Here is a 21419-nt window from a genome sequence, read left to right as displayed (position 1 = left end):
AGTAAAGCCCCTAGCCTATAATCAAAGAGTGAGGCCCCTAGATCCTGATCAGGAAGTCGTACTACGAGTCAATGATCGGGGAGCTGTGTCCCTAGTGTAAGAGCGGGGAGCTGTGTCCCTAGTGTATGAGTGGGGAGCTGGGCCTTAGTGTTCGATCAAAAATTGAAGGCCCTAGTCTTTGATCAAGTACTAGGATCTTACTATCTTATTAGGGAGCTATAGTAGCTCCTATAACCGTAAAAAGGGAGCAAAGCTGGTAACGTACCTGATCGGGGAGTCGTGCCAACCGGCTAAGGGTTTTTCTCGGTCCCTTAACTCCCGAATACCCGTGGAGTCAGGGAAAAAACATAATGAAAAAACTAACCTGTCGACCAACTGAAGCTCCACTTGATCCCTCGACTCCCGAATACCGGAGGAGTGAGGGTAGAAAAGGTAATATGTTCGTCGGGATCCTCCAGAACTATGATAATTGCAGAGAACCTCCCGATGTCGTCCATCTTCACGTCCCAGAATAGGTGGATGTGTTCCCACAGAAGGTGCCAAATTGATCTCGTCTGGAAGCTAAGTCAGACGGACCGCCGGGTGAGGTAGATGGAATGTTGACCGAGTCGTGACGTCCCAGGTGAGGTAGATGGCTTCTGTGTTGACCAATTCTTCAAAAGTCTCTTGGTCAACGCTACCTACAAGCAGGGACCGGGTCCCCCCGATCCCTGGTACCTCGAGGCTCGAGGCGGATCCAACAAACATATAAGTAACAGGCTAATAATATAATCATGAAATAAATAAGGGGTGAGTACGGAGAACGTACCCTGGCCCAGGGGGCGCCCTCGGATGGGACGCTGCTCGAGTGGTCGGGACTTGGAAGAGTGGATGACTATGCCAGACGAGGAGCTGGATCTGACGACGCGGAGTTGGACGCGGCATGGAACTGGAAGACGAACTACAGGTCAGGCACGCAGGTCGGGAGGTACTAGTGGCACACAAACTGGGATACAAATATCGGCACGCAGGCCGGGATAAAAATATCATACAAGTAATGGCAGAATATAATGACAACACGGGCTCGAAGACCCGATCCACATCAGAATCATACGACAGTAGCAGATCAGAAACCAGATCAAGATTGGGCGTGCATGATAGTGTATATCGAATGCCTGCTCAATTTCGGATGCACACCATGAGGTGGATTAGGAACTGACCACCACGATGAAGGTTGACTGCAAACAATCGTAGGCAGACGACATTAGAGACAACGATGAACGGAGGAGACGCCCTCCACCTAGGCAGGAGAGGGTGACTCATACTGTGAAGTGTTGTAGGCGACCATGGGAGAGGAGAAGGGTGGCTTGGAGGCAGCTCCGGCGAGGAGAGGAGAAGTAGAAGAGCGGCATTGCAAGGAGGACGAGCAGTGACGAGCACTGATGGCGGCGTCGTGAGGTCTGTCCGGCTGTAGAGTCGCGAGGAGGAGGAAGAGGAAGGGGCCAGTCTCTCCGGCGGTGGCGTTGTGAGGAGAAGGAGGAAGAATATGTGGATGTCGTCGTCGCTGTGGCTGGCGTTGCGAGGAGGAGAAAGAAGAGGGAGGGCGGGCAACCGGCCCAGTGGTGGAGTCATGAGAAGAAGTTGAAGAGGAGAAGAGAGGAGGAAGAAGATGACCACCTTGGCTCCTGTTGGCGGCGGTGAAGCCAAAAACCACAAAGGAGACCAAAAAAACCTCCCCCTTGCTACAGTGTTCTTTCCCCCTTAAAGCCCTACCTCGTCACTTTCCCAAATTGCCCCTCCCTTTTTCCTTAATTCCTCCCCTACCCTAAACCATCTCCACATCAATGACTAAACTCATTGAAAACTACAAGCTCTTTATTTTGATCACGATCTATCTATAGCACCCTTATAAATATAGTTCATACTCAAGATGACCTAAAATCCCTAGGTGATCCTTACAGTCTTAAAGTCTAGGGAGGTTGTGGAGATTAGGATTTAGGGTGCGTTTAGTTCAAGTTATTATATATAACTTTGGTTATGTGATTAACAGGTAATCACATAATCAAAATTATGGTGAATGAAATATAACCAAATGTTGTTTGGTTCAACCTAGTTAATGTAACAAAAACTTGTTTGTTTGAAAGTTTTAATGAATAACTTAGTTTAATATTTTACTATATTACCCTTAATTACAAAATCAATCATACATTATTATTATTTAAACTATATATATATATATTAACATTTTCTTTATTTTTATGCGTTTTTTATTTTTTCCATTTTTTATTTTTTAAATATTTTTTAGGTTTTTTAATTTTTTTTAATGGTTTTAAATTTTTATTTTTTTTTTAATTTTTTTAAATTCTTTTTACATTTTTATTCTTTTTTATTTTTTCCCTTTTAAATTTTTTTACTTTTTTTTATTTTTTTATATTATTTATTTTTAATGATTTTTATTTTTTTACATTTTTTAATATTTTTATTTTTATTTTTTAATAGTTTTTACCTTTTTCCTCTATTTTTTTATTTTTTACATTTTTTATGTTTTTTTTATTTTTTTACTATCTTTTTCCTTTTTTTAAAAATTTTTTTAATTTAATTTTTTATGTTTTTTATTTTTTTCTTCTTTACATTTTTATTTTTTTTCCCAACATTTTTCTTATATCGGAGGATATTTTTAGTAAAAAAATTTCGTTAACCACAAAATCAAGAAAAATCTCAGTTTTTCGAGATTTTTTGATTTCTGGTTGCATGCTCTTTTTGTTGAGGTATCGGGCATGGAACATTACTTGGGAATCATCGATTACCTAAACCAAACAGGATTTTTATTGATAACTTTGGATGGATAACTAAGATTATCAAAGATAACCTCAAACCAAGCACATCCTTAGGGTTTAAGACCATATCTCCTATATATACTTAAGATGCTTTCCCATTTCTCTCATATATACTTAGGGGGCGCTTGGTACCTATTTGGTAATGAGAATCATAATAAGTTTTGATTGAGAGGTTAATCACAGTGAAAATCAATGATAAAATGGTTGGTGCTTGATATATATTCTGGAATGGTTGATGTGCTTGGTATGAATAACAAAGGAATGAGAATCAGGTAAAATTTTCATCTCGATATTTCCCAAATTTCTATCAACATAATCATTCATTCTTCCTCTTCTACCACCAATTCTAACATGACCAGATCTGCCACTAGAAACTCTATCATCAATGTCCTCAGATACACAACCATCATCATCATCATCATTGTTGTCATCATGGTTATATTGCCTTGAATTTCATGTAGGAACTCTACTCGCTTGGCTATTTTGCAATCCCGAAATTACAGCATCTTGTCTCTCTAATCTGTTGAGGATTTGATTGAATCTGATTTCCATGCGTTCCAAGTGTTGTCTCATGGCTCGTTGTTCAAGTGTTTCTCTCGGTCTTGCTTCCTCTCCACTTGTCGCCATTAATGCAATCTGTTGGCACTCAATCACTCAACTCACTAATGTTAGCTCTTTAAAGAACTTAGAATGGTGACAATTTTCCCTATAAGTGTTCGTTGACTAATTTAAACTCCCAAGGGTATTAGGATAAAAGATATGAATTGATATAAAAATACAAGTTGCAAAATTGTATATTAAGGGCTGAAAGGAAATTTGCCAAAATTAAATCTTGGCAGAACTTAAAAGGAAAATATGAAATTGGAAAATGCAAGTATACTAGGCAAGATTTTAAAGGAGATGCGGAATATACTAGGCAAGACTTTAAAGAAAATACGGAATTGGAAAATGCAAGTATACTAGGCAAGATTTTAAAGGAGATGCGGAGTATACTAGGCAAGACTTTAAAGAAAGATACGGAATTGGAAAACGCAAGTATACTAGGCAAGACTTTAAAATATATGCGAAGTATACTAAGAAAGACTTTAAAGAAAATACGAAATTGGAAAATGCAAGTATACTAGGCAAAACTTTAAAGGAGATGCGGAGTATACTAGGCAAGACTTTAAAGAAAGATACGGAATTGGAAAATGCAAGTATAGAAATAACAATTCTCTATACCCACCTTTTTTTTTCTTTTTTTATTTTTAAAAATTTTTGACCCATTTTTTGCTGAAAATATTTTTTCTTTTTTTTTAATTTCGACCTTTTTTTTGTTGAAATTTTTTTTTCTTTTTTTTTTTGGAATTTCGACCTTTTTTTTGCTGAATTTTTTTTCCTTTTTTTTTTATAGCAAGAAGACGACTAAAAACTCACGAAAATTGAGATGATAACGATAAGTAGATAATGTTGAACAAAATAAACAAAGATTCAAGCACAAAAGAAAAAGGATAATGAAATCGATTTAGAAAAACCAAAGCTCTGATACCAAATAATGTGAATCCAAAGAGAAAGATATCTCAAGAACCCACAACGAATGGAAGAAGAAAGAAAGAACTAAATCGATAAGATTGATGAAAAGAACCTCGATCCAATGCTTAGGAAAGCATGAACCTTGGTATAGAAGATGGTAGACGCCACAACCTTGGGATGGAGGTTGATAAGTCTTCGAACGCCACAAGGAAATGCCTTGATAAGTTCTAATTCAATGAAGAACCAACAAGTGAGAGTCTCACCATGCTTTAGATTGAAAAATATGTCAAAGATACATGTGTGATTGTCACGCCCTTTATTTATAGCTGTAAGGTGACCAAAAAATCCTAAAAGGCTAAAAGAAAGCCCATTTAACAAAGACCTATGTAGACTACTTAGCCATTTTAAGATTATGGCTTTATTACAACCCAAATAAAAGTAGAAATTGAGTCTAAATTAAGCCTACATATCCCTACTACATAGACATGAGACTTAAGTGCTAATTAAGTTCATGTAAGGCTTGAATTAGGTTGACTATGCCAAATGACTTGATCTTGGTCAAACCTTCTTCAATGGTAGCTTTAGCCTTCACATCTTCAATTAGTACATTAAGTGCTTTCTTCATCTTTCTAGCCTTAGCCCTTGTAATTGGATCATCATTAACATCTAGAGTCGGTTGACCATGATCCATATCGTTAGCTTATTGCTCTCTTTCTTTGACTCCATCAGTTGTAGGACTACCAAGGTCTAAACGAGGTATGGATTCCATTTTTGTCGTTGTGGAGAGATTTTATAAAATGATTCATTTTATTCCTTGTAAGAAAACAGATGATGCTAACCATATTACGGATCTATTTTTTAGGGAGATTGTCCAGCTTCATGGAGTACCGAGGTGTAACGCCCACCCTTGTTACCCAAGGGCGGCGCTACGATCTTATACTACTTACGTACATGCTTTAGTTATACTATAACAGCGGAAAATTTTAAATCATTCCTTTTATTTAAATAAGCATGATATCACATATTCTGATTAGTTCGAATGTGCATATATTGATCATATAACTAAAAATATTAATTTGTCCGAATCGTTCTTGCCGAGCCACCACCACACACATCACTATCTGCTCCTCCTGCTGCTCCGTCATTCCGAATATCCATCCCCCATATCTGCGGTACAAGGAAAGTAAGCTATGAGCACTCATGGCTCAGTAAGTTCCTTTCCTACTCACTAAAACCGAATTCATATCATTGCATATCAATATCATGCGAGGTATCATAAGCATACGACATACAAGGGTATCATATTCATATTCATATTCATATAATATCACATGACATTATATCTAATCATCAGATAATTCAAGCACATATGTAGGCAATGCATCATGAATTTGAAAACTTATACTTATAAGTACTTGAAATTAATATCATCATTAGAGGGGATCCCGGTTTGTACCACATACATAATGCGTAGGTCCAAGGTAGCAAGTCTTGAACCCTACCATGCATACATACTAGGCCCGAGTCTTACTCCATCGACCTAGGGCATTCAGAGGCCCATTACTGACGAGGCCCGAGTCTTACTCCATCGACCCCGGGGCGTTTACGGAGCCCACCCTTGGTACAAACCATACAAAAAAAAATAACTTATCATGCATAACTATCATATCATGTCCCTAACAATCTTTCATGCATTTCCTTTTTCATTTCTTTTCATTATGTATAGCATTTCCTATGCTATAACATATCATTACGTAACATAATTTCATTTCTTCTCATTATGTATAGCATTTCCTATGCTATAACATATCATGGCATATTACGTAACATAATTTCATTTCTTCTCATTATGTATAGCATTTCCTATGCTATAACATATCATGGCATATTACGTAACATAATTTCATTTCTTCTCATTATGTATAGCATTTCCTATGCTATAACATATCATGGCATATTACATAACATAATTTCATTTCTTCTCATTATGTATAGCATTTCCTATGCTATAACATATCATGGCATATTACGTAACATAATTTCATTTCTTTTCATTATGTATAGCATTTCCTATGCTATAACATATCATGGCATATTACGTAACATAATTTCATTTCTTCTCATTATGTATAGCATTTCCTATGCTATAACATATCATGGCATATTACATAACATAATTTCATTTCTTTTCATTATGTATAGCATTTCCTATGCTATAACATATCATGGCATATTACGTAACATAATTTCATTTCTTCTCATTATGTATAGCATTTCCTATGCTATAACATATCATGGCATATTACATAACATAATTTCATTTCTTCTCATTATGTATAGCATTTCCTATGCTATAACATATCATAGCATATTACATAACATAATTTCATTTCTTCTCATTATGTATAGCATTTCCTATGGTTTCTTTCCCTTTTTCTTTTATTTTCCTTCATGGCCGAAACCTACCAGTCCTTAAACTAGGTTTCTTAAGTGGCCTAAAGCATGGAAAGCCTAAGTAAATATCATGGCAAAAGTTACTAAGAACATCATACACAAAATTGGATCATAAACAAGCTAGGACTCTTGTGATCTTACATGTCTTATATCATGTAACTAATTTTCTACATTCCAATTAAACATGAGAGCATTAATCAACTTTCATATCATAATATCACAGAGGTCTTGAGCATATTAATATTTTTGTTTAGGCTAATCTAAGCTATCCCTTTTATCATGGCCGAAAAACCCTAAAAAGAGTTCATGAGTTTCTAGCAATGTGAACACCCTTTAAGAAACTTTATATCCTATCATAGGAGCATGTTTATTTAAATTTTTTGAAGGTCTTTCTAACCCTTAACCTTTCTGGTCCGAAGCATACAAGTGAGTTTTCTTTTGGTTCCAATTAATTTCCAAGCAAGAAAACCATAGAAAGGTCCTTAGCATTTCATAGAAGGAACCTTGCACTAGTTTGGTTAGACAATAATCTTCCTAGCCTCTTTAAAATATTTTTGGTTAAATCCTAGGGTTAGATACTCCTCTGATCATACATCATATCAGTATAAAATCATGGAAAAGAATCCTTCTACATAGCATAGAAAATCTTATCATGAAATGAGGTCTTGTTTAAATCATCTTAGATTTGAAAACCTTTTCTTTAGCCGAATTTTCTTAAATTCTTTCCTAGGTTTTCTAATCCTTATAAATCTGAAAATCACATAAAAGCCTTGTACCACAGGTGAGGGGAAGCTTACCTTCTTTGCTTAAGTTTCCTAGAGTTGAGAACTTGCTTGTGGACCTTTCTTCCTTGCTTGCTTTGCTCGACACCAATGGAGGAAGCTAGGTCTTTTGGTGGAGAGGAGGAGGAAGAAGAGGCTTCTTCCTCTTGTGTTGCTCGGCAACAAAAGAAAGAAAGAAAAGAGGGAGTGTCTCTGCACCTCTAGGAGAAGAGGAGGAGAGTGAGTTGAGGATGAAGCCACCCATCCATGCCTATTTATACTAAAATGAGGGGAGGAAAACTTGACTTGATTCATCCTCCTTATTTATTTCTCCTCTTTAATGATAAGAATATTCTAGAGAAATGCTTCTTGAATTCTCTCTTTTCTTTCCTTTAATTTCTCTCTTTTCTTTCCTTTAATTAAAATTCCTATCTCTCCTCTTACAATATCCTCTCCTATCACACTTGGTTAACATATGCATGCATCCACAAGAGAACCAAGGATCAAAACTTGGTTATGTATATTTTTACTTCTTTTTACTTCCTTTTCCTTTTAAGTAAAAAGAATCCTTTCTTATTCTTAACTACTTAGTCCTTTCTCTCCTTATCAATAATTCTCCTATCCCCTTTGATATCCTATACATGTTCCTTACAAGAGGTCCAAGGTTCAATCCTATTTCTCTTCTAACATATTATTGATATTCTTTTGTACATAATAATTCATATATCACCATATTATGCATTATGCATAAATATTTCATACACATATATATTATCTCATATTCCTTCCTTTTGTTTACATTAATTCCATGTATTATAAATATAGATGATTTATATTCTCAACTTTATTCCCATCTTAATATTCAACTTAGAATATTTACACCTTCTTTTCACTACCTTCAAACTCTCATTATCCTTACTTTCTTATCTAGGCTTTCTAGGGGTGTTACACGAGGAGCATAGTTTCAGATCGTGATGCAAAGTTCCAAAGCTACTTTTGGAAGACACTATGGGAAAAATTTGGAACAAAGCTTTTGTTTTCTACAACTTGTCATCCACAAACAGATGGACAAACTAAGGTAGTAAATCGAACTTTCTATACTTTATTGAGAGCTATCATTCAAAAGAATTTAAAAGGTTGGGAAGATTGTTTACCACATGTTGAATTTGTTTATAATAGATCTGTACATTCTACTACTAATTTTTCACCTTTTGAAGTGGTATATGGGTTCAACCTTTTAACTCCTTTAGATTTGTCACCTTTGCCTGTCTCTAAGCATGCCAGTTTAGATGGTACTAGAAAAGCTGAGTTTGTGAGGCAACTGCATGAAAAAATTCGCTTGCAAATTGAAAAGAGAACTGAACAATATGCTATGCAAGGCAACAGGGGACGAAACAAAGTGATCTTTGAACCCGGAGATTGGGTTTGGATTCATATGAGGAAGGAAAGATTCCTTACTAAACGTCGTACTAGGTTGCATCCACGAGGAGATGGTACATTTCAAGTCATTGCTAGAATCAATGATAATGCATACAATCTTGTGATGTAGTTGCCTTTGATGTATAATGTGAGTGCTACATTTAATGTTTCTGATCTTTCTCCCTTTGATGTAGGTGATCAAGATTCGAGGACGAATCCTTTTGGAGAAAGGGGGAATGATGGAGTCAAAGAAAGAGAGCAACAAGCTAATGATATGAATCATGGTCAACCCACTCTAGATGTTAATGATGATCCATTATGCATCAATGGAGGCCCAATTACAAGGGCTAAGGCTAGAAAGATGAAGGAAGCACTTAATGTACTAATTAAAGATGTGAAGGCCAAAGCTACCATTGAAGAAGGTTTGACCAAGAGCAAGTCATTCGGCATAATCAACCTAATTCAAGCCTTAGATGAGCTTAATTAGCACTTAAGTCTCATATCTATGTAGGCTTAATTTAGACTCAATTCTACTTTTATTTGGGTTGTAATAAAGTCATAAACTTAAAATGGCTAAGCAGTCTACATATATAGGCCTTTACTAAATGTACTTTCTTTTGGCCTTTTAAGGTTTTTTGGTCACCTTATAGCTATAAATAAAGGGGGTGACGGCCACACATGTATCTTTGACATATTTTTCAATCTAAAGCATGGTGAGGCTCTCACTTGTTGGTTTTTCATTGAATTAGAACTTATCAAGGCATTTCCTTGTGGTGTTCAAAGACTTATCAACCTCCATCCCAAGGTTGTGGGGTCTACCATCTTCTATACCAAGGTTCATGCTTGCCTAAGCATTGGGTCGAGGTACTTTTCATCAATCTTATCGATTTAGTTCTTTCTTTCTTTCTTTTTCCATTCGTTGTGGGTTCTTGAGATATCTTTCTCTTTGGATTCATATCAAAAATATTTGGTAAAACTGTAGAATTTAAAATAATATTGATTCCTCAAATAATATTATTTAAGTTCACTAACACCTCAAAACACCGTGAATTTTGTATGCCACAATAGTGTGGACGTATACAAATTCAAACATTTGTAAGAGGGGGTTTTACCCATTAATTTTATTATCTTGTCAACCTAACTTTATGACAAATAAAATTAATAGTTAATTTTTCTTCGGTCACACAAATAATAGCAGTGACTCCGATGGGGAGGATACTATTAAATGCGTCTAAGTGTAAACTATTAAATTTAAATAAATAGGGTTATTTGAGAAATAGCCTTATAAAATTTTTCAGAATTTTTAGAAGTTTTCTGAGAATTTTTCGGAGCTCGTACGACGAGTTTTGAGGGGATTAATTTCGGGCGCGGATAAAGCCTGTTTGGGATACCGTTTAATGGAGGAAATGTTTTATTTATAAAACATTTTCATTTTCTTTTTATTTCTCCCAAACGCCGAACCCGACCCTCCTCTTCATTGCGATTTCCTTTTCTTCCCTGACTCCCTCTCTCGGTTCCTCCTTGAGTCGAATCCTCTCTTCTTCCTCTCGCCCGATCTCTCTCGATTTCTCTCGCCTTCGCCGCCGATCCTGAGGAGCTCGTCGCCGGATCTTGACGGTGCCGAGGAAGACCAGGCTGCCTTCGGCCGAGGGGTCTCTGCTCCGGTGGTTCTTGCGGCCGAACGACGACCCTTGGTGGCTAGGGCACGGTGAGGAACAAGGTTCGTGTCATCTCCCAACCTACCGACTCCCTCGTTCATCTTCCTCTAGTTATTCATGGAGCGATCTGCGTCTTCTCTAGCCGAATCAGACAGTGATGCCATCGGGAGGTGATCTAGAGAGGTAAGGCTTCGTTAGATCTGTGTTGATTCATGGATTCTAGCTAGATTAGGGTTCTTATTTCGGTATTGACTCGTCTTGTGCTGGATTTTTCTCCCGATCAGATTGGTCCTCCTCTTCTTGCGGCTGAGTGGGGAATTCGGTTGAAGAGGTTGAGACCAGTGAGTGGTGCTTGGGCTGTAGGGTAGAGACTTCAGGTGTTGATGCTTGATCAGTAGTCTTCCTGCTTGATTCCACTGTGATCCGATTGATTTCCAGTGAGGTTGAGTGTCCTGTGGATCTGGAATTGTGGTTCCGGCAGCACCTCAACCAGTAGCTCCTTTGGTTTCAACAATCAACAGCGGTTGCTAATTGAGGATCTTGTCTGGTCCAGCAGATCACTTTGTTTTCCAACAGCTCAATTGAGGTATGTTGAGGAGTAATTGATACATGTTGTTGAATTAGGATTGATGTGTTGAATTGTTGATTCTTGATCCGATTGAATCCAATCCAGTGAGGTTCTGTTGCTGTGATGCTGGAGTTGTGATCTTTGAGGTGTATCCAGCAGCTTTCCCTAACCGGCAGCAACACCTTTGATTGTGATCTATTGGTGATCACCTTGGATTTGAGGTAAGGAATAGGATAATTGATCTTAGTTGTAGATCATCATGTAGTTTGGTTATTTTAGATGGTTATGCCTGTTGTGGATGAATTAGGGTTATGTTGATTGTGATTAGATTTAATTGCTTAGATTAAATTAATGAAATGATTAGGGTTAAGACAATTAACCCTAGTCAACTATTGGATTTAATCTAAGATTGGATTTCTAATCTAATTGGTGATTAGGGATTAGGTAACTAACCCTAATTAACCATTAGATTTAATTATGTAGATTGAGGTTGTGTGATTAGGGTTTTACCCTAATTTAGTTTTAGGGATTTTATTTAGCTATTCATTTGGATTTAGCTAAATAAAATATATATATTGTTTGTTGACACAGGACTCTGATTCGAGACGAGCATCTCGACATTGGATTAGGACTGGATTGTACCTTCTTTTGAGGCGGGTACCCTCTGACTTATCTTTTGATAATGTCTTATGATATGTGTAGCTTATATATATTTACTAGTGGCAGATAGTAGATTATTTTCTTCCCTGGTCTTAGCTATTTGATACCTATCACATGCTTCATCTGCTAGTTGCTTTACTTCAGGATTGGATATTTATCTCTTGCCATGTATATATATGTTCATAGAGATGCATATCTATAGTGCGCTACTCTACTGGATTAGTTGCTTTACATGTGTGACACATGCTCTTGGATTCATGATACTTACATCATTGTTATATGTGATGTCTTTGGATTTATGCTGTTTATATCATGGTTATATATATGCGTTTACCTTTTGGTCACACACATATATGGAGGAGGCTATGTTCAGGTATGACATACTGTAGCATCATGCACCATCCTGCATGATTGCATGCTAGGCGATTGACGACTCCATTATTGTTGAGCTCGTCGGCCGGCTACATAGGCCTGCACACAACGTGTTTCACTGCATGGGTAGTGGCACAGCACAGTAGGGTGTGTATGGAAGTAGCTCTGTAGTGCTCCGCTGGTCCGCTCATGGGTAGTGTGACTGCAGCGTGGTAGCAGACAGGGATCCCTCCCCGTCATCGCGTACCGGGAGTTGAGAGCCTCACTATGTTTGAGGTAGGAGGATAGGTGTACTCCGACATCCCGTCCACTCGGTCACTCTTCAGGAGCAGTGATGGTCAGCCCTACCCACTCGGTCTCATCATTGTGTGTGAGATGGCTGACAGGTGACAGGGGTGACCATGTCATATTGCATCATATGCACGGATTGCATTCGTTATGATTGATGCATTTTGGTGATTGCATATGATTGACATGCATACCGGATACATGCTTTTGCTCTAACTATTTTTATCTCTGTATGTTGACAGTTAGTTGCCCAAGCCTCGCAGGTGAGTACAGTTTATTTCAGTTATGCATCTTCTTATTATTCTTGCTATAGACTGTACTTTATGCCTATTGTTGGTTATTACAGCTTATTTCAGCTATGCATATCTGTTATACTGTTAGGAGACTGTGCCGTAGATTGTACTGTTAGGAAACTGTTCTATTGATCCTATGGTTTAGGAGACTGTACCTTAGGTTATTACTGGTGAATATATATTGATGTACATGTCTATTGGTTTACCTGCTGAGTTCTTTGAACTCACCCCGTTGTTACTATTTTTCAGGTTGAGGCCGTCAGGAGAGATTCCAGTCGCTAGCCCCTTGGTCGCGAGGATTTCTAGACATCGTTTTCTGTATTCGCTTTTATACGTATACTTGTGATGTGGATTTGTATTGTGGACTTTATGACGAACATTGGGTTTACTACTTTTGGTTTTCCGCTGCGGATATTTTCATTACTTCGTGGATTTCGTTTCTTCGTTGTAGTGGAGTAGGATGTGTACGTATATCTTTATTGATTTCTATATCATCTTTTCTTTATACAACTGTGTGGATTGTTCATATTATATCTGTGTAGAAATGTGAATATAACTGCGTGAATTGTTTACTATTTGTGTGTATTGTTCCGGCCGAGTGTGGCCAAGGTATAGATATATGTATACTGAGATTCATATTGTCACCCGTACAGGGGAGATGCTGCCGAAATTTCTTCGGACAGGGACTACCTGGGGCGTGACACTATTAAATGCGCCTAAGTGTAAACTATTACTTGATACTTAGTCCATTAAATAGGATTGTGCCCTTTCAGATGGAGAAGATCACACAAACCTAAATAATTTCCTATAATCATCCATAAAAGGAGTTTGATCTAGTGATCCACAAACAACTCATTCAATGTGGAGGAAGACACTCAAAGCCAACGCGTAAGTTTGAATGCATCACTTACAAACCAATAATGGAGACCGTGGAATTTAAATAATTCCTCTTCCACTTAGTTATTTAAAACGAGGAATTTTAACATGCACACACACAACACATATAAACAACATAAAAGGCAATAAATATGAAAAATAATTTTCCAACTATTATAGCCTCATCCATAGCTGTCCTCCGTGTGCCGCTAACCCTAGCTGACACCAATGGGTCATGTCGTCGCGTCTATCTTGCTTTCTTTTCCGCTGTGCCTCTGGTCCTTAAATAGCACCATGCCTCTCAAGGATATGATCCATGATAAAAATAAAATTTTATATTTATCGATCCTATATTTCACAAGGGAATGCACATATAATCTAGATCAAACAGAATGTAAAATCCTAAAACTAATACAACTCTTGCTATATTTAATAATTATAATTATGCACACACATAAAATGCCCTCGACATGCCCGAGGGTCCAAATCACACACAAACATAATAGGGCCATAATAGTTGGAACTAGGATGTTTGCAATCATAGAGTTTATCTATTTGCACATCCTACTATTATCCTGCCTAAATTTATGTATGAAAAGTGTATAATTTAACTGAAAACCAAACACACAGAGGCACAAAACTAGCTCTGATACCAATTGTTGGCGCTACTCGAAATTTCATTTTGTTTCCCCTGTACAAAAATTTGAACAAGCACAGAACTTTTCCTAGCAACCCATGTGCTTTTCAGAAGTTAACTTGGATAGCAAACAAAACTTAATATTATTAATCCAAGTTTAACCCATATGTTCATCAGAAGTTAAACCATATTAGAGAAGTTGATTATGTTGGGTGCTACTTGGAATACCGTTCTGTTTCCCCTGTATAAAAATTTGTACAAGCACAGAACCTTTCCTAGCAACCCATGTGTTCTTAAACTTGGATTGGAAATGAAACTTAACATTTTTACACTAAGTTCAAACCATGTGTTCTTCATAAGTTAAACTTGGATTGGAAACAAAACTTAACATTTTTACTCCAAGTTCAACTCATGTGTTCTTCAGAAGTTAAACCATATTACAGAAGTTGATTAAATATCTATTTCAAGGATTGGCTTCCAGGTCATTGGCAAGGCACTCGACCTTCTTGGTTATGAGATCATCCACCACTTCCTAGATAAAGCCTTTCAAAGAAATTAAATATTTAAATTCCTCACAGTAAACCCTAGGTTTAACTAAAGAGGCCTCAATCGAAGCACAAGATCGAAACACAAAATTGATACACAAAATTGAAACACAAAATCGCAAGCCTCTTGTGTTGGTATTTTAGGATCCATACAAAGAAAAACTAAACTAGTATGCAGCGGAATAAATAACTAGTTATACCTTTCTTTGTAACCTAAAGACCTCTTGATCTTCTACTATATTCCTCTTCTCTTCTTGGACGTCGTGTGAGTGACGATCTACCAAGACGAAGACACTCGACCTTCTCCTTCTTTTCCAAGCTTTCGGCCAAAGAATACAAAATGAAGAGCCCTCCTCCTTCTTCTTCTTCTCCTCCAAGCAACCGGCCACAAGGTGAAGGCCCTTCTCCAAGTGCCGCCGGCCCTTATGAAGAGGAAAGGGAAAAAAGGGAAGAGCCGACCACAAGAAATTAAAAGAGGAGCCTTAAGTTGTGTTAGTTTTTGGGAACCTCCCTCCTCCTCTTTTATAATCTTTGCTAGCGGCAAATAAGGAAATTTTTTTAATAAAATTTCCTTTTATTTGCTAGTGTAGATGGTTACAAAAAGGAAAGATTTTAACAAAATTAAAATCTCTCTTTTAAACCATTGTAAATAGCTATAAAGGGAAAGATTATAACAAAATTTTGTTTTAAACAAAACCTTCCTTTTATTCCTATAATGGTTGGTTACAAAAAAGGAAAGATTTTAACAAAATTAAAATATCTCTTTTAACCATTGTAGATAACTACAAAAAGGAAAGATTTTAACAAAATTAAAATCTCTCTTTTAACCATTGTAGATAATTACAAAAAAAGAAAGATTTTAACAAAATTAGAATCTCTCTTTTAATCCATTGTAGAAAGCTATAAAAGGAAAGATTTTAACAAAATTTTATTTTTAACAAAACTTCCTTTTCTCTTCTTGTATGGCCGGCCCCATGCTTCGGCACAAAGCATGGCTTGGCTGGCCCACATCTTGGGCACCAAGAGGGCTTGGCCAGCCCCTTGCTCGGGCACCAAGCAAGGATGTGGCCGGCCCCTCATTTGGGTAAGAAGGAAAATCAAAATGGGTGAACGCGAGGCTTTATAGAGGCTACAGCAGGGATTGAGAGGAGGAATTGGTTTTGGCCTCCCGATGAGCTTGAGCTTCCTATGTTCGACTCGAACACCCAACTCAAGTTCATCAATAATAACTCATACCACTAAAGAGTTATTATTGAACTACTGCACCAATCTCATATTACATTATGAGTTCCTTCTTATCATGAGTGCATTAATCTCCCTGTGTTTAAGATATCGAATGTCCATTAATTAAATGAGTTATTGACAACTCACTTAATTAATATCTTGCTCCAAGAGTAGTACCAGTCAACTTCATTGTAAGGTCGGAGTAAGTCCACCTTCAGGATTTACATGACAACTCTTATGAGCTCCTCAAGGGGACATCATCAACCTAGATAACTAGGACACAGTTTTCTTCTATAATCAATAACACACCATATAAATAATATTATTTCCAAACTTATCGGGTTTACTCAACTAAAATCTCTCCTTTAATCCATTGTAGAAAGCTATAAAAGGAAATATTTTAACAAAATTTTGTTTTTAACAATACTTCCTTTTCTCTTCTTGTATGGCCGACCCCATGCTTGGGCACCAAGCATGGCTTGGCCGACCCACATCTTGGGCACCAAGAGGGCTTGGTCGGCCCTTTGCTTGGGCACAAAGCAAGGATGTTGCCGACCCCTCATTTAGGTAAGAAGAAAAATCAAAATAGGTGAACGCGAGGCTTTATAGTGGCTATAGTATGGGCCGAGAGGAGGAATTGGTTTTGACCTCCCGATGAGCTTGAGCTTCCTGTGTCCGACCCGAACACCCAACTAAAGTTCATCAATAATAACTCATACCACTAAAGAGTTATTATTGAACTACTGCACCAATCTCATATTACATTATGGGTTCCTTCTTATCATGAGTGCATTAATCTCCCTATGTTTAAGATATCGAATGTCCATTAATTAAATGAGTTATTGACAACTCACTTAATTAATATCTTGCTCTAAGTGTAGTACCACTCAACTTCATTGTCAAGTCAGACTAAGTCCACCTGCAGGGTTTACATGACAATCCTTATGAGCTCCTCAAGGGGACATCATCAACCTAGATAACTAGGACACAATTTTCTTCTATAATCAACAACACACCATATAAATAATATTATTTCTTAACTTATCGGGCCTATTGATTTAACGAATAAATCTCACCCATTGATAAATTAAAGAAATAAATACTAAGTATATGTGCCTGTTATTATATCAGGATTAAGAGTACACACATCCATAATAATGGAGGTTATTTTATAGTGTGCAGTCAGTATAAAAAGAAACAACCTCAAATGGTCCTGCTCAATACACACATAGTATACTAGTGTAATTTTATGGTCAAGATAAACTAATACCAAATTACACTACAATCATTCTAATGGTTTGTCCCAATCCATCTTGGTTGTGAGCTACTATTTATAATTTATAAGGAACTAATAACATGATCTTATGTGTGACACCACACACCATGTTATATACAATATAAATTAAATGGACAACTGTATTTAACTAAATGCAGACATTTGAGCAATGTGATTCTCATTTCAAAATAAATGTTCATACAAAAAGCTAAGCTTTTAGTATACATCCTAACAATCTCCCACTTATACTAAAAGACTATGCTGCCATACATCTAATTCCCATCCCCTCAACATGCCCATCAAAAGCTCTCACTGGAAGGGCCTTAGTGAAAGGATATGCCAGGTTATCTTCTGATGCAATCTTGGCGACAACAATTTCTCCTTACTTTACGATGTCTCGTATAAGGTGGTACTTGCGCTCAATGTGTTTACTTGCCTTATGGGCTCGTGGTTCCTTTGAGTTTGCTACTGCACCACTATTATCACAATAAATTGTGATAATTTTAGGCAAACCAGGAATCACATCTAAGTCCATCAAGAAGTTTCTGAGCCATACAACTTCTTTGGCTGCCTCAGAGGTTGCCACATACTCAGCTTCCATGGTGGAGTCTGAAACACATTTCTTTTTAACACTCCTCCATATTATGACTCTACCTCCTAAAGTAAATACATACTCTAAGGTTGACTTACTATTGTCCTTATTTGATTGGAAGTTCGAATCCGTATAACCCATAGGGAGCAAATCATCTACCTGGTAAACTAGCATATAATCTTTAGTCCTTCTTAGGTATTTTAATATATGCTTTATGGTAGTCCAATGTCCCTGTCCTGGATTACTTTGATATCTACTAACCATGCTCACGGGAAAACAGATATCCGGTCTCGTATATAGCATTGCATATATTAGGGTTCCTACAACCGAAGCATAAGGAACCACCTTCATGTACTGTACCTCCTTTGATGTCTTAGGAGACATCTCTTTAGATAAAGGTACTCCATGCCGAAAAGGTAGAAAACCTTTCTTGGAGTTTTTCATGCTAAAATGAGCTAGGATAGTATCGATGTACAAAGCTTGGGATAAACACAACATCCTTTTCTTGCGATCCCTTATTACTTTGATCCCAAGAATATGTCCACATTCTCCCAAATCCTTCATATCAAACTACTTGGACAACCATACCCTTACGTCTGACAATATTTTGACATTGTTTACAATGAGCAAAATGTCATCTACATATAGTACAAGAAATACCACCATGTTTCCGTCACTCTTTTTGTATACACAAGACTCATCTAGACACTGAATAAATCCATAAGACTGGATCACTTCATTAAATCGGATGTTCTAAGATCTCGAAGCTTGCTTCAGTCCATAGATAGACCGATTGAGCTTACATACAAGATGCTCTTTGCCCTTCGCAATGAATCCCTCTGGTTGCTTTATATGAATATTTTTTTTTCAAGACTTCCATTAAGGAAATATGTCTTGACATCTATTTGCTAAATCTCATAATCCATATGAGTGGCAATAGATAGAAGAATCTGGATAGACTTAAGCATGGCTACCAACATAAAGGTTTCCTCATAATCGATTCCCTCTTTCTGAGTATACCCTTTTGCAACAAGCCTTGCTTTGAAGGTTTCCACCTTCCCGTCTGTCCCTCTTTTTCTTTTGTAGACCCATTTGCATCCAATGGCTTTTATACCATTTGGTGGTTCTACAAGCTCCCAGACCTGATTATAGTACACAGATTCTATTTTAGAGTTCATTGCACTTTGCCAAGATGTTGCATCTTTATCTTGGAGTGCTTCATCATATGTCCAGGGATCAGGTTCATGTTCACCAGGGATCAAGTCCGAAGATTCTCCCAAAAACATGAATCTATCAGGTTGCCTACAACCCTTCCACTACGACGAGCCACTACTTGTAATTGTGCATCATTTGTGACACGTGTTGCAGTTTCTTGTGGTATCTTATCTTGTACCGTTGGTACTAAAGTAGACGTGTTTTCCCTTATTTCCTCAAGAACAATTTTACTCATGGGATTGTGGTTCATTACATAGTCCTCTTCTGAAAATCGGGCATTGGTGCTAACAATGACCTTATGATCTTTAGGACTATAAAATAAACCACCTTTCGTTCCTTTAGGATAACCCACAAACAAGCGAACTTCTGTACGTGATTCCAACTTATCAGCGTCTCCCTTTAGTACATGTGCTGGACTGCCCCAAATACCAATATGCTTCAGACTAGGTTTACGCCCATTCCACAATTCTGTGGGAGTAGAGGGTACTGACTTAGAAGGTACCAAGTTCAGAATGTACACTACCATTTCTAGAGCATATCCCCAAAATGAATTTGGTAATTCTGAATAACTCATCATTAATCTAACCATTTCCATAAGAGTCCTATTCCTTCGTTCTGCCACACCATTCTGTTGGGGTGTACCAGGTGCAGACAGTTGGGATTGAATCCCAACCTCTGATAAGTAACTCCTAAACTCTCCTAAGAGATACTCGCCACCACGATCATACCGTAGTGTCTTGATACTTTTACCATGACATTTCTCCACATCAGCCTTGTATTCTTTGCACTCATCAAAGCACTCAGACTTGCGGCGCATCAAGTAAATGTAACCGTATCTTGAATAGTCATCTATAAAAGAGACAAAATATTCAAAATCACCTCTTGCCTACATAGTCATAGGTCTACACAAATCAGAATGAACCAATTCCAACACATCTTTGGCTCTATACCCCTTAGCCTTAAAAGGTCTTTTAGTCATTTTTCCTTCCAAGCAAGATTTGCAGGTTGAAAAGTTTTCCACCACTAATGAACCCAAAAGTCCATCGGCTATTAACCTTTGAATCCTACTCAAGTTAATATGACCTAGCCTTAGATGCCAAAGATATGTTTGGTTCATTTCCGAAGGCTGCTTTCTCTTATTTGAATTAAAAGATGTGTTATTAATTTTCATTTGTTGCATCGTGGGAGTTATTGGATTTAGAGTATACAAATTGCCAACCAATGTACTAGAACAGATAGCTATCCTATTTTTCTTGACAACTACTTGGTCATTAAAAGAAACAGAATATTCATCCATAAATAGTTTGGAAACTGAAATCAAGTTCTTTATAAAACTTGGTACATAAAGACAATTTCTCAAAATCAATGTTTTATTCCTATCAAAGGATAAATAAACATCTCCCACTACAACAGCTGCCACTTTTGTAGCATTGCCCATGTAGACGGTGATTTCCCCTTCATATAGTTGTCGGGTTTTCTGAAACCCCTACAATGAATTGCAGACATGATCTGTGGCTCCCGTATCTACACACCAGGCACTGGTAGATAACACCGCTAAACATGTTTCAACAACTAATGAATAAGATACACCTTTATTGTTCTCACTTTTGTGAGGACAACCCAAATTTTATTTCAATCAATGTAATTGGGACCAGTAAGTTTGTTCTCATTCAATATATTAGCAAGAGGATTGAAAGCCATTTGAAATCCTAAGAATCACAAAATATTTAGTCAAAACATTAGAATTTAAAATAATATTGATTCCTCAAACAATATCATTTAAATTCACCAACACCTCAAAACACCGTGAATTTTGTATGTCACGATAGTGTGGACGTATACAAATTCAAACATTTGTAAGAGGGGGTTTTGCCCATTAATTTTATTATCTTGTCAACCTAACTTTATGACAAATAAAATTAATAGTTGGTTTTTTTTCGATCACACAAATAATAGTAGTGACTCCGATGGGGAGGATACTATTAAATGTGCCTAAGTGTATACCATTACTTGATACTTAGTCCATTAAATAGGATTGTGCCCCTTCAGATGGAGAAGATCACACAAATCTAAATAATTTCCTATAATCATCTATAAAGGAAGTTTGATCTAGTGATCCGTAAACAAACTAACTCATCCGATGTGGAGGAAGACACTCAAAGCCAACGCGCAAGTTTGAATGCATCACTTACAAACCAGTAATGGAGACCATGAAATTTAAATAATTCCTCTCCCACTTAGTTATTTAAAGCG

General features: G+C 37.2%; 1 protein-coding gene across 1 annotated transcript; it reads right to left on the bottom strand.

Annotated features, from left to right (window-relative positions):
- Positions 1-1044: 1044 nt before the first annotated feature.
- LOC122019282 lies at positions 1045-2883 on the bottom strand. Its single transcript, XM_042576766.1, has 3 exons — positions 2849-2883; positions 1305-1664; positions 1045-1217 (listed from the first exon to the last, which is right to left on the bottom strand). The coding sequence occupies exons 1-3, from the start codon at positions 2881-2883 to the stop codon at positions 1118-1120; spliced, it is 495 nt and encodes a 164-aa protein (XP_042432700.1). The 3' UTR covers positions 1045-1117.
- Between the last annotated feature and the right edge of the window lie 18536 nt (positions 2884-21419).

The sequence above is a fragment of the Zingiber officinale genome, chromosome 9A, assembly GCF_018446385.1.
Source record: "Zingiber officinale cultivar Zhangliang chromosome 9A, Zo_v1.1, whole genome shotgun sequence".
NCBI classification, from domain to species: Eukaryota; Viridiplantae; Streptophyta; class Magnoliopsida; order Zingiberales; family Zingiberaceae; genus Zingiber; species Zingiber officinale.
This window is presented reverse-complemented; position numbering and strand designations above follow the sequence as displayed.